Source organism: Gallus gallus, chromosome 4, assembly GCF_016699485.2.
Source record: "Gallus gallus isolate bGalGal1 chromosome 4, bGalGal1.mat.broiler.GRCg7b, whole genome shotgun sequence".
Classification (NCBI taxonomy): Eukaryota; Metazoa; Chordata; class Aves; order Galliformes; family Phasianidae; genus Gallus; species Gallus gallus.
This window is the reverse complement of record NC_052535.1, coordinates 43,631,682-43,644,141: the sequence shown is the minus strand read 5'-3', so window position 1 is coordinate 43,644,141 and position 12,460 is coordinate 43,631,682. Positions and strand designations below refer to the sequence as shown.

General features: G+C 56.9%; 2 protein-coding genes across 2 annotated transcripts; both read right to left on the bottom strand.

Moving 5' to 3' along the window:
- Positions 1-648: 648 nt before the first annotated feature.
- On the bottom strand, positions 649-2,467 carry LOC121113239. Its single transcript, XM_040700471.2, has 4 exons — positions 2,208-2,467; positions 1,739-1,867; positions 693-1,409; positions 649-654 (listed from the first exon to the last, which is right to left on the bottom strand). The coding sequence occupies exons 1-4, from the start codon at positions 2,289-2,291 to the stop codon at positions 649-651; spliced, it is 936 nt and encodes a 311-aa protein (XP_040556405.1). The 5' UTR covers positions 2,292-2,467.
- Positions 2,468-7,190: 4,723 nt separating this feature from the next.
- Positions 7,191-9,009, bottom strand: LOC121106494. The gene is made up of 4 exons (XM_040700470.2): positions 8,750-9,009; positions 8,281-8,409; positions 7,235-7,951; positions 7,191-7,196 (listed from the first exon to the last, which is right to left on the bottom strand). Exons 1-4 carry the CDS (start codon positions 8,831-8,833, stop codon positions 7,191-7,193), a joined length of 936 nt encoding a protein of 311 aa, XP_040556404.1. The 5' UTR covers positions 8,834-9,009.
- Positions 9,010-12,460: the final 3,451 nt, after the last annotated feature.

Sequence of the window (12,460 nt, the reverse complement as noted above, 5' to 3'; positions counted from 1 at the left end):
TGCTGTGGACCTGCTGGTTTCTGGCTGGGTTTTGGTCTTGCGGCTACTGGACGCCCCCGATATGCCAACCCGAGTGACTTCTGTGTGGCATGTGCAGGCTGGAGGGGGGGCGCAGGAACAAAGAGGGATGCTCCACGAGTTGACTGAGGCTGTCTCCCTTCCGCGGAGACATTGCTGTGGGGCACTCCCTTCCTGAGATCCAGCCTGTCCGCCTGCAAGAGAAATGGAGGAGAGAATCTAAGTTTGCGGGATCCTGTCCTTTCACACTGCACATGTAGCTGCTGGAAAGGCCTTGCGGAGAGCCCCGAGGGTAGCACTCAGCCCCGTGGTCACAGCTGCCCTAGAGCTGCACGGGCATAGGACTGCTCCCCACACAGCACCCCTACACTCAAGCTGCCCCCTCACGGCAGTCGCTGACACATCCTGGCAGCCGGCCCACTACAGCAGGGCTCATCTTGCCAGGCTTCACTCCACCCACCACACGCTCCAGACCCTGCCTCCATTTCATGCCTGCTGCCAACAACCACTTGCACCTTGCTCACCTCGTGCTGAGGGCTCGCAGCCACAGCCGAAGCTGGAGGCTGGGCCTCTGCCTCGCCAGATGGTGTTCTCGCTGGGACTTCAGCCGCCTCTGCTGCAGCATCTCTCTTACGGCTGTCCTTCCTCTCTTCCTCTACATCCACCAGAACAACAGAGCGGGAAGCACAAAGACAGCAGGACAGCAACATGTGCTCTCTCATCCAGGAGCGCACCCTCTCTTCAGTGTCCTTGGCCACCAGCATGCCCCAAGAAATGCCGCCAGCTTTGGCACCATCATCTGCTGCCTGCTGTGCTGCGAGGGAATGTGAAGCAGGAGCCCCATCGACATCTCCTGTGCCCTCCTGAGCACTGGGATCTGGTTCCATCTCATCTGCGGGGCCACTCGCAGCCTCGGGGGCCAGCACCGGGGCAGTTGGTGTTCCCAGAGTGCAGGTGGTTGTGCCTTGCTGCGGACCTGCTGGTTTGTGGCTGGGTTTTGGCCTTGCGGATACTGGCTGCCTCCAGTTTGCCAACCTCAGCGACTTGGGTGTTGGACGTGCCGGTTGGAGGGGGAGGCGAGGGACTAGCGTATCTCCCTCCCAGCTCTCGGCCCCCGCTGCCATATCCTGCTGCTGAGCATTGCCTCGAGGACATGGAGCAAGCGCAGGCAGTCTGCAAGCTGTAGCTTTCGAGGCATGGTCACCGCCTCTTGGAGAACGCATGGAGGATGGTGCTTGCAGAGCGGGTAATTTGGGAACACCTGCTTGTGCAGCAGCTGCATGCCGGGTTGCAGCTGCCTGCAGCACTGCCTGCCTTAGCAAAGGTCGCTGTCTGCCATCCCTGGAGTCACTGATGCGGGGCGGTGCCTGCCTGGGCTTCTTCCTGTCCGCCTGCCAGAGAAGCAGAGGAGAAATGCTAAGTTAGAGGGGTCCCCTTCCCTTTGTGCTCCACGTGTCCTTACTGGAAAGGCTCCCACAAGGCCCTGCGGGGAGCCCCACAGGCAGCGCTCAGCCCTGTGGCCTCTGCTGCCCCGCTCCCTTGATCTGAATTGGCATAGGGCTGCTTCTCCCGCAGCAGTCCTTGACACACCGTGGCAGCCATCTGGCCTTAGCAGGGCTCATCCTGCTGGGAGCAGTCCCCCCCAGCACCTGCCACCCGTGTGTTGGCTGCTCCCTGAACTCAGGAAGACGTTCTGCCCTGTTTCCCCTGGGCTCCCTACCTGTGCACTGTGACCCGCAGGGGCACGAGCGCTCTCCAGGTGGGGGAGTGACGGCAGACGAACCTCACGGAGGGATGGTTCCTGGTTGCAGCTGCCTGGCGGCACCGCTTGCTGTGGCCTGCGGCCCACCTGTGGGAAGAAGGAGGTGTGTGGGATGCAGGTGGCTGCATTGCCACCAGCGTCCCCAGCAGTGCCGACACTCCTGACCCCCATTAGGAGGCAGCTCCTGGATACCAACAGCCTGGCTCAGCTCAGTCCCGTTGCTCTCTGCCGCTGGGCACAGCACTGCTGGGCCTGCGTGGGCCTGCATGGGCCTGGGCTGGCCTAGGAGCTGGCCTATCCCCAGGAAGTGCTCCGGGGCAGGAGGAGCGGTGCGCTGGCCAGGGGCGCTCAGGGCCAGCCATGTCAGCCAGCTACTTTGTTCCACACTCTGGCACTTTTGGTGCCCTGTTGTCCCTCTCGCTCTCACCATGTCCCGCACCTGGCGGCGTCCCCGCACGCTCGGCAGCCCTTTGTCGGGCTGAGAGCGGTTCTTCTCCTGTTCCTTGGGCATCGCTGTCTCCTCTCTCGGAAACACGGGCACGCAGGGGAGCTGCTACCTCCTCACGGAGCTGCTCTCCTGAGAGTGAGCAGCATGGGGCCTCTGCACCCTAAAGGCACAGGGACGCCCCCCATGTCACAATGGCCTTTGGGCGTGGTTGCTCCCCGCATCGCAAGGCCCCGTCCGTTGCCATGGAGGCCCCACCCCCTTCTGCTGGCCGCCCCCCCCCAGAGTCAACAGCTTACAGCCAAGTGCAGGTCAGGAGGTGCCTCTGGGCTCCCCTGCTCACACAATGACAGAATCAGAGAATCATCAGGGTTGGAAGGGACCTCCGGAGATCACCGAGTTCAACCCCCCTGCTAAAGCAGGATCCCTACGCGAGGTTGCCTGGGAAAGCATCCAGGCAGGTTTTGAACGTCTCCAGAGAAGGAGGCTCCACAGCCTCTCTGGGCAGCCTGTTCCAGTGCTGGGCACCATCAAAAAGAGCTTGGCCTCATCCTCTTGACTCCCGCCCTTTACATATTTGGGACCATAGCATCATTATGGTTGGAAAAGACCCCTCAGGTCATCAAGTCCAGCTGTCAGTCCATTGACACCATGCCCACTAAGCCACGTCCCTAAGTGCCACATCTACACCTTAACTGAACACCTCCAGGGACAGTCGCTCCATCACCTCTCTGGGCCACCTGTCCCAAAGCTGGGTCGCTCTATTAGAAAGGCAATTTTTCCTAAGATCCAACCTCAACTTCCTCTGGTGCAACATGAGGCCCTTACCTCTCATCCTGTTGCCATTTACCTGGGAGAAGAGATCTCGGCCCCCACCTCGCTATGACCTGCTTTCAAGTGGTTGTAAAGAGCAACAGGGTCTCTCCCCTGAGCCTCCTTTTCTCCCGACTGAACAATCGCAGTCCGCACCATCACAGAATCATTTTGAGTTGGAAGGGACCCTTAAAGGTCATCTGATGCAACCTCTCTGCAATGAGCAGGGACATCTACAGGTAGATCAAGGGGCTCACAGCCTGGTCCAGCCTTCAGTGCCCCCAGCAACAGGGCTTCCACCACCTCCCCGGGCAACCTGTTCCGGGGCTTCACACCCGTTTCGTAATAAACTTTTTCTTACGTGCACACTAATTCACCCCTGTTTTAGTTGGATACCTTTTCCCCTTGTCCCGTCACAGCACACCCTGCAAGGGAGTCTGTCCCTTCTTACAGCTCCCGCTCAGCCTTCTCTCCTTGCCTGCTGTTACCAGCCTTCCTGCTTTGCTCGTGAGGGCGGTCCAGCTCTTTGGACTTTCCATTCCAGGTTTACATACACGTGGAAGCTTTTCTGCATTGCACCTCCTGCCAAGTGCAGTTGCAGTTGGGCCTTGGCCTTCCCGACCCTGTCCCTACACAGCCTCGCAGTATCCCTGCTCTCCTGCCAGATTACCTGTCCCCGCTTTCCTGCCTGTGCATTTTCACCTCACCCACCAGTTGGAGCTGCAGGTCTCAGTTCAGCCGTGCCTGTCTCTTGCCTTCAAAATCACACCTGCATTGACTCACACGCACCAGTGCCTTACATGGGGAAACAAAGCCCTACCTCTTACTGCCTGGGAAATGAGGATGACTGGGGATTTTCACGGGGAAAAAGAGCGCCCTAGTTAACATGTGTTCATCCAGGGCTCGGTGCGTGGAAGAGAGGGTCCAATATGCCTACCAGCACCAACCCACAGGGAAGTCTGCCGCTGCCCTGGGGCCCGGGTAAGCGACGTTGCTAGAAGACTCACTGCCTGGTACAGCCGCCTGGTTGTTATCCCTTCTTGGCTTTTCATGTTGGCGGCCGTGAGGCACCAAAAGGAAGCCCCGGGGCAATCAAAAGGGACTTCAGAGCCCTGGGGTAGTTGGTTAAGCGATAAGGGGGCACACGTGGTGTTCTCCTCTATCCTTTCAGTAGCAGGGAACACTACCAAATTCCTTTTCCACATGACCCAGCCGATCAACATGCATCTCCGAGGCTGGTGTCACCGGCAGTCCTTAGTGTTTCTGAATAATGGGATGGTCTACAGAACAGTACTGGTCCCACTACTGACCCTTGAGGGACTCCACCAGGTACAGGCCTCCAATTAGACTCTGTCCCACTGACCACAACTCTCTGGCTTCTTTCCTTCAGCCAGTTCACAGTCCATCTCACTAGCCGATATTCCAGACCACACTTCCCCAGTTCAGCTGTGAGGATGCTGTGGGAGATGGTGTCAAATGCTTTACTAAAATCAGGACGGACCACATCTACTGCTTTCCCATCATCTGTCCTCCTGCTGATGTCTTCAAAATGGCTGTCAGATTGGTCAAGCATGACTTCCCCTTGGTGAAGCCATGCTGGCTGCCCCCAATGACCCTCTTATCCTTGATATGCCTAGAGAAAGCACCAAGGACAAGTTGTTCCATCACCTTTCCAGGGAGGGAGGTGAGGCTAACCAGCCTATGTTTACCCGGGTCCTCCTCCTTGCCCTTTCTGAAGGCTGGAGGGACATTTGCTCTCCTCTAGTCAGGAGGAGACTCAGGCACCTCTCCCGTTCCCCACGACTTACTCAAGATAATGGACTCAAGATAGCTGCCGTCTAGCAACGGTGTCCGCCAGCTCCCTCGGCACGTGTGGGTGCATCCCGTCAGGACCCATGGATTTATGGATGTCCAGGTTGCTCAGCTGGTCCCTAACCCAGTCCACATCAACCAAGGCAAACTCCTCCTTGAGCCTGACTTCCCCTGGGGCGTTAGCGTTATAGGGCTCCTCAGGACAGCTTCCAGCAGTATAGACAGAGACAAAGAAGGCATTTAGTAACTGCACCTTCTCTGTATCTTCTGTTACCTGGGCAATCACCTCATTCATCAGTGAGCCTACTTTGCCTCTAGCGTTAGTTTTACCTGCAATGTATTTGAAGAAGCCCTTTCTGTTGTCTTTTTCCAATGCAGCATTTTAGTAGCTTTTAGGTCTCAGCCTCCTTTTCCTGCTCACAGTACTTCCGATACTTGAAGGGAGCGCATAAACAGGAGGGGGAACGGCTGTTTACAAGGGTGGATAGTGATAGGACAAGGGGAAATGGTTTTAAACTAAGACAGGGGAGGATACAGGTGAGCTATTAGGAGGATGTTTTTCACTCAGGGGTGGTGACACGCTGGAACAGTGTTGCCCAGGGAGGTTGTGGATTCTCCATCCCTGGAGGAATTCAAGGCCAGGCTAGATGTGGCTCTGGGCAGCCTGGTCCGGTGGCTGGTGACCCTGCACAAAGCAGGGGGGTTGAAACTAGAAGAACATTATGATCCTTTTCAACCCAGACCAGCCTATGATTCTAGGACTGGAAGGGACCTTGAGAGGTCATCGAGTCCGGTCCCACTGCTGGAGCAGGAACACCTAGATTAGGTCACACGGGAACACGGCCAGGTAGGCTTTGAATGTCTCCAGAGAAGGAGACCCCACAACCTCTCTGTGCAGCCTTCTCCAGTGTTCGGTTGCCCTGGTAGCCATACTGAGGTGTGTGTAGGAACATAAGAGAATCGCGGTAGGTTGGGAGAAATAGTAGCTTTAATTAAATGGTTGAGTGTCTTTTTCTAAAGAAGCATTTAGGTCTCAGTCTCCTTTTGCTGCTCACAGTGAAAAAATAGGATCATGCCCAAAGTATGGAGCTGCATGAACGTGCTGAAATGCAAGAAAGCACGCGGTCCTTCAAATTTAGGTGTGCCATCCCACAGATTATCAGTGACGGGCCTGGTCTTATCACTTTCTCCTTCAAGTCTGGTTTAAAGCTTTGCGGCTCAGTTCTGCTAACGCCTGCAAAAATGCTTTTCCTCCTCTGAGAAAGGTGTGTCCCATCAGGTGCTGCCAGGCCTCTGCCTCACCAGATGGTGTCCTCACTGGGGCTTTGGCTTCCTCTGCTGCACCCTCCCTCTCAGGGGTATCTTCCAGCTCTTCTTGACATCCTTTCGAATAACGTAGGCCTGTTTGCAAAGACTGCAGGACAGGAGCAAGCGCACGCTCATGAAAGAGCGTGGCCTCTCTTTGATGTCCCTGGCACCCGGCACACTCGGAGAAGTGCCAGCCCCTTTGGCACCATCATCTGCTGCCTGTTGTGCTGCCAGGGAACGTGAGCTAGGAGCCCCGTCTGCGTCTCTTCTGCCCTCCTGAGCACTGGGACCTGGTCGCGTCTCATCTGCGGGGCCACTCCCAGCATTGGGGGCCAGCACCTGGGCAGATCTCGGTGTTCCCAGAGTGCAGGTGGGTGGGCCTTGCTGTGGACCTGCTGGTTTCTGGCTGGGTTTTGGTCTTGCGGCTACTGGACGCCCCCGATATGCCAACCCGAGTGACTTCTGTGTGGCATGTGCAGGCTGGAGGGGGGGCGCAGGAACAAAGAGGGATGCTCCACGAGTTGACTGAGGCTGTCTCCCTTCCGCGGAGACATTGCTGTGGGGCACTCCCTTCCTGAGATCCAGCCTGTCCGCCTGCAAGAGAAATGGAGGAGAGAATCTAAGTTTGCGGGATCCTGTCCTTTCACACTGCACATGTAGCTGCTGGAAAGGCCTTGCGGAGAGCCCCGAGGGTAGCACTCAGCCCCGTGGTCACAGCTGCCCTAGAGCTGCACGGGCATAGGACTGCTCCCCACACAGCACCCCTACACTCAAGCTGCCCCCTCACGGCAGTCGCTGACACATCCTGGCAGCCGGCCCACTACAGCAGGGCTCGTCTTGCCAGGCTTCACTCCACCCACCACACACGCTCCAGACCCTGCCTCCATTTCATGCCTGCTGCCAACAACCACTTGCACCTTGCTCACCTCGTGCTGAGGGCTCGCAGCCACAGCCGAAGCTGGAGGCTGGGCCTCTGCCTCGCCAGATGGTGTTCTCGCTGGGACTTCAGCCGCCTCTGCTGCAGCATCTCTCTTACGGCTGTCCTTCCTCTCTTCCTCTACATCCACCAGAACAACAGAGCGGGAAGCACAAAGACAGCAGGACAGCAACATGTGCTCTCTCATCCAGGAGCGCACCCTCTCTTCAGTGTCCTTGGCCACCAGCATGCCCCAAGAAATGCCGCCAGCTTTGGCACCATCATCTGCTGCCTGCTGTGCTGCGAGGGAATGTGAAGCAGGAGCCCCATCGACATCTCCTGTGCCCTCCTGAGCACTGGGATCTGGTTCCATCTCATCTGCGGGGCCACTCGCAGCCTCGGGGGCCAGCACCGGGGCAGTTGGTGTTCCCAGAGTGCAGGTGGTTGTGCCTTGCTGCGGACCTGCTGGTTTGTGGCTGGGTTTTGGCCTTGCGGATACTGGCTGCCTCCAGTTTGCCAACCTCAGCGACTTGGGTGTTGGACGTGCCGGTTGGAGGGGGAGGCGAGGGACTAGCGTATCTCCCTCCCAGCTCTCGGCCCCCGCTGCCATATCCTGCTGCTGAGCATTGCCTCGAGGACATGGAGCAAGCGCAGGCAGTCTGCAAGCTGTAGCTTTCGAGGCATGGTCACCGCCTCTTGGAGAACGCATGGAGGATGGTGCTTGCAGAGCGGGTAATTTGGGAACACCTGCTTGTGCAGCAGCTGCATGCCGGGTTGCAGCTGCCTGCAGCACTGCCTGCCTTAGCAAAGGTCGCTGTCTGCCATCCCTGGAGTCACTGATGCGGGGCGGTGCCTGCCTGGGCTTCTTCCTGTCCGCCTGCCAGAGAAGCAGAGGAGAAATGCTAAGTTAGAGGGGTCCCCTTCCCTTTGTGCTCCACGTGTCCTTACTGGAAAGGCTCCCACAAGGCCCTGCGGGGAGCCCCACAGGCAGCGCTCAGCCCTGTGGCCTCTGCTGCCCCGCTCCCTTGATCTGAATTGGCATAGGGCTGCTTCTCCCGCAGCAGTCCTTGACACACCGTGGCAGCCATCTGGCCTTAGCAGGGCTCATCCTGCTGGGAGCAGTCCCCCCCAGCACCTGCCACCCGTGTGTTGGCTGCTCCCTGAACTCAGGAAGACGTTCTGCCCTGTTTCCCCTGGGCTCCCTACCTGTGCACTGTGACCCGCAGGGGCACGAGCGCTCTCCAGGTGGGGGAGTGACGGCAGACGAACCTCACGGAGGGATGGTTCCTGGTTGCAGCTGCCTGGCGGCACCGCTTGCTGTGGCCTGCGGCCCACCTGTGGGAAGAAGGAGGTGTGTGGGATGCAGGTGGCTGCATTGCCACCAGCGTCCCCAGCAGTGCCGACACTCCTGACCCCCATTAGGAGGCAGCTCCTGGATACCAACAGCCTGGCTCAGCTCAGTCCCGTTGCTCTCTGCCGCTGGGCACAGCACTGCTGGGCCTGCGTGGGCCTGCATGGGCCTGGGCTGGCCTAGGAGCTGGCCTATCCCCAGGAAGTGCTCCGGGGCAGGAGGAGCGGTGCGCTGGCCAGGGGCGCTCAGGGCCAGCCATGTCAGCCAGCTACTTTGTTCCACACTCTGGCACTTTTGGTGCCCTGTTGTCCCTCTCGCTCTCACCATGTCCCGCACCTGGCGGCGTCCCCGCACGCTCGGCAGCCCTTTGTCGGGCTGAGAGCGGTTCTTCTCCTGTTCCTTGGGCATCGCTGTCTCCTCTCTCGGAAACACGGGCACGCAGGGGAGCTGCTACCTCCTCACGGAGCTGCTCTCCTGAGAGTGAGCAGCATGGGGCCTCTGCACCCTAAAGGCACAGGGACGCCCCCCATGTCACAATGGCCTTTGGGCGTGGTTGCTCCCCGCATCGCAAGGCCCCGTCCGTTGCCATGGAGGCCCCACCCCCTTCTGCTGGCCGCCCCCCCCCAGAGTCAACAGCTTACAGCCAAGTGCAGGTCAGGAGGTGCCTCTGGGCTCCCCTGCTCACACAATGACAGAATCAGAGAATCATCAGGGTTGGAAGGGACCTCCGGAGATCACCGAGTTCAACCCCCCTGCTAAAGCAGGATCCCTACGCGAGGTTGCCTGGGAAAGCATCCAGGCAGGTTTTGAACGTCTCCAGAGAAGGAGGCTCCACAGCCTCTCTGGGCAGCCTGTTCCAGTGCTGGGCACCATCAAAAAGAGCTTGGCCTCATCCTCTTGACTCCCGCCCTTTACATATTTGGGACCATAGCATCATTATGGTTGGAAAAGACCCCTCAGATCATCAAGTCCAGCTGTCAGTCCATTGACACCATGCCCACTAAGCCACGTCCCTAAGTGCCACATCTACACCTTAACTGAACACCTCCAGGGACAGTCGCTCCATCACCTCTCTGGGCCACCTGTCCCAAAGCTGGGTCGCTCTATTAGAAAGGCAATTTTTCCTAAGATCCAACCTCAACTTCCTCTGGTGCAACATGAGGCCCTTACCTCTCATCCTGTTGCCATTTACCTGGGAGAAGAGATCTCGGCCCCCACCTCGCTATGACCTGCTTTCAAGTGGTTGTAAAGAGCAACAGGGTCTCTCCCCTGAGCCTCCTTTTCTCCCGACTGAACAATCGCAGTCCGCACCATCACAGAATCATTTTGAGTTGGAAGGGACCCTTAAAGGTCATCTGATGCAACCTCTCTGCAATGAGCAGGGACATCTACAGGTAGATCAAGGGGCTCACAGCCTGGTCCAGCCTTCAGTGCCCCCAGCAACAGGGCTTCCACCACCTCCCCGGGCAACCTGTTCCGGGGCTTCACACCCGTTTCGTAATAAACTTTTTCTTACAGTGCACACTAATTCACCCCTGTTTTAGTTGGATACCTTTTCCCCTTGTCCCGTCACAGCACACCCTGCAAGGGAGTCTGTCCCTTCTTACAGCTCCCGCTCAGCCTTCTCTCCTTGCCTGCTGTTACCAGCCTTCCTGCTTTGCTCGTGAGGGCGGTCCAGCTCTTTGGACTTTCCATTCCAGGTTTACATACACGTGGAAGCTTTTCTGCATTGCACCTCCTGCCAAGTGCAGTTGCAGTTGGGCCTTGGCCTTCCCGACCCTGTCCCTACACAGCCTCGCAGTATCCCTGCTCTCCTGCCAGATTACCTGTCCCCGCTTTCCCTGCCTGTGCATTTTCACCTCACCCACCAGTTGGAGCTGCAGGTCTCAGTTCAGCCGTGCCTGTCTCTTGCCTTCAAAATCACACCTGCATTGACTCACACGCACCAGTGCCTTACATGGGGAAACAAAGCCCTACCTCTTACTGCCTGGGAAATGAGGATGACTGGGGATTTTCACGGGGAAAAAGAGCGCCCTAGTTAACATGTGTTCATCCAGGGCTCGGTGCGTGGAAGAGAGGGTCCAATATGCCTACCAGCACCAACCCACAGGGAAGTCTGCCGCTGCCCTGGGGCCCGGGTAAGCGACGTTGCTAGAAGACTCACTGCCTGGTACAGCCGCCTGGTTGTTATCCCTTCTTGGCTTTTCATGTTGGCGGCCAGTGAGGCACCAAAAGGAAGCCCCGGGGCAATCAAAAGGGACTTCAGAGCCCTGGGGTAGTTGGTTAAGCGATAAGGGGGCACACGTGGTGTTCTCCTCTATCCTTTCAGTAGCAGGGAACACTACCAAATTCCTTTTCCACATGACCCAGCCGATCAACATGCATCTCCGAGGCTGGTGTCACCGGCAGTCCTTAGTGTTTCTGAATAATGGGATGGTCTACAGAACAGTACTGGTCCCACTACTGACCCTTGAGGGACTCCACCAGGTACAGGCCTCCAATTAGACTCTGTCCCACTGACCACAACTCTCTAGGCTTCTTTCCTTCAGCCAGTTCACAGTCCATCTCACTAGCCGATATTCCAGACCACACTTCCCCAGTTCAGCTGTGAGGATGCTGTGGGAGATGGTGTCAAATGCTTTACTAAAATCAGGACGGACCACATCTACTGCTTTCCCATCATCTGTCCTCCTGCTGAATGTCTTCAAAATGGCTGTCAGATTGGTCAAGCATGACTTCCCCTTGGTGAAGCCATGCTGGCTGCCCCCTAATGACCCTCTTATCCTTGATATGCCTAGAGAAAGCACCAAGGACAAGTTGTTCCATCACCTTTCCAGGGAGGGAGGTGAGGCTAACCAGCCTATGTTTACCCGGGTCCTCCTCCTTGCCCTTTCTGAAGGCTGGAGGGACATTTGCTCTCCTCTAGTCAGGAGGAGACTCAGGCACCTCTCCCGTTCCCCACGACTTACTCAAGATAATGGACTCAAGATAGCTGCCGTCTAGCAACGGCTTCCGCCAGCTCCCTCGGCACCTGTGGGTGCATCCCGTCAGGACCCATGGATTTATGGATGTCCAGGTTGCTCAGCTGGTCCCTAACCCAGTCCACATCAACCAAGGCAAACTCCTCCTTGAGCCTGACTTCCCCTGGGGCGTTAGCGTTATAGGGCTCCTCAGGACAGCTTCCAGCAGTATAGACAGAGACAAAGAAGGCATTTAGTAACTGCACCTTCTCTGTATCTTCTGTTACCTGGGCAATCACCTCATTCATCAGTGAGCCTACTTTGCCTCTAGCGTTAGTTTTACCTGCAATGTATTTGAAGAAGCCCTTTCTGTTGTCTTTTTCCAATGCAGCATTTTAGTAGCTTTTAGGTCTCAGCCTCCTTTTCCTGCTCACAGTACTTCCGATACTTGAAGGGAGCGCATAAACAGGAGGGGGAACGGCTGTTTACAAGGGTGGATAGTGATAGGACAAGGGGAAATGGTTTTAAACTAAGACAGGGGAGGACACAGGTGAGCTATTAGGAGGATGTTTTTCACTCAGGGGTGGTGACACGCTGGAACAGTGTTGCCCAGGGAGGTTGTGGATTCTCCATCCCTGGAGGAATTCAAGGCCAGGCTAGATGTGGCTCTGGGCAGCCTGGTCCGGTGGCTGGTGACCCTGCACCAAGCAGGGGGGTTGAAACTAGAAGAACATTATGATCCTTTTCAACCCAGACCAGCCTATGATTCTAGGACTGGAAGGGACCTTGAGAGGTCATCGAGTCCAGTCTTACTGCTGGAGCAGGAACACCTAGATTAGGTCACACGGGAACACGGCCAGGTAGGCTTTGAATGTCTCCAGAGAAGGAGACCCCACAACCTCTCTGTGCAGCCTTTTCCAGTGTTCGGTTGCCCTGGTAGCCATGGTGAGGTGTGTGTAGGAACATAAGAGAATCACGGTAGGTTGGGAGAAATAGTAGCTTTAATTAAATGGTTGAGTGTCTTTTTCTAAAGAAGCATTTAGGTCTCAGTCTCCTTCTGCTGCTCACAGTGAAA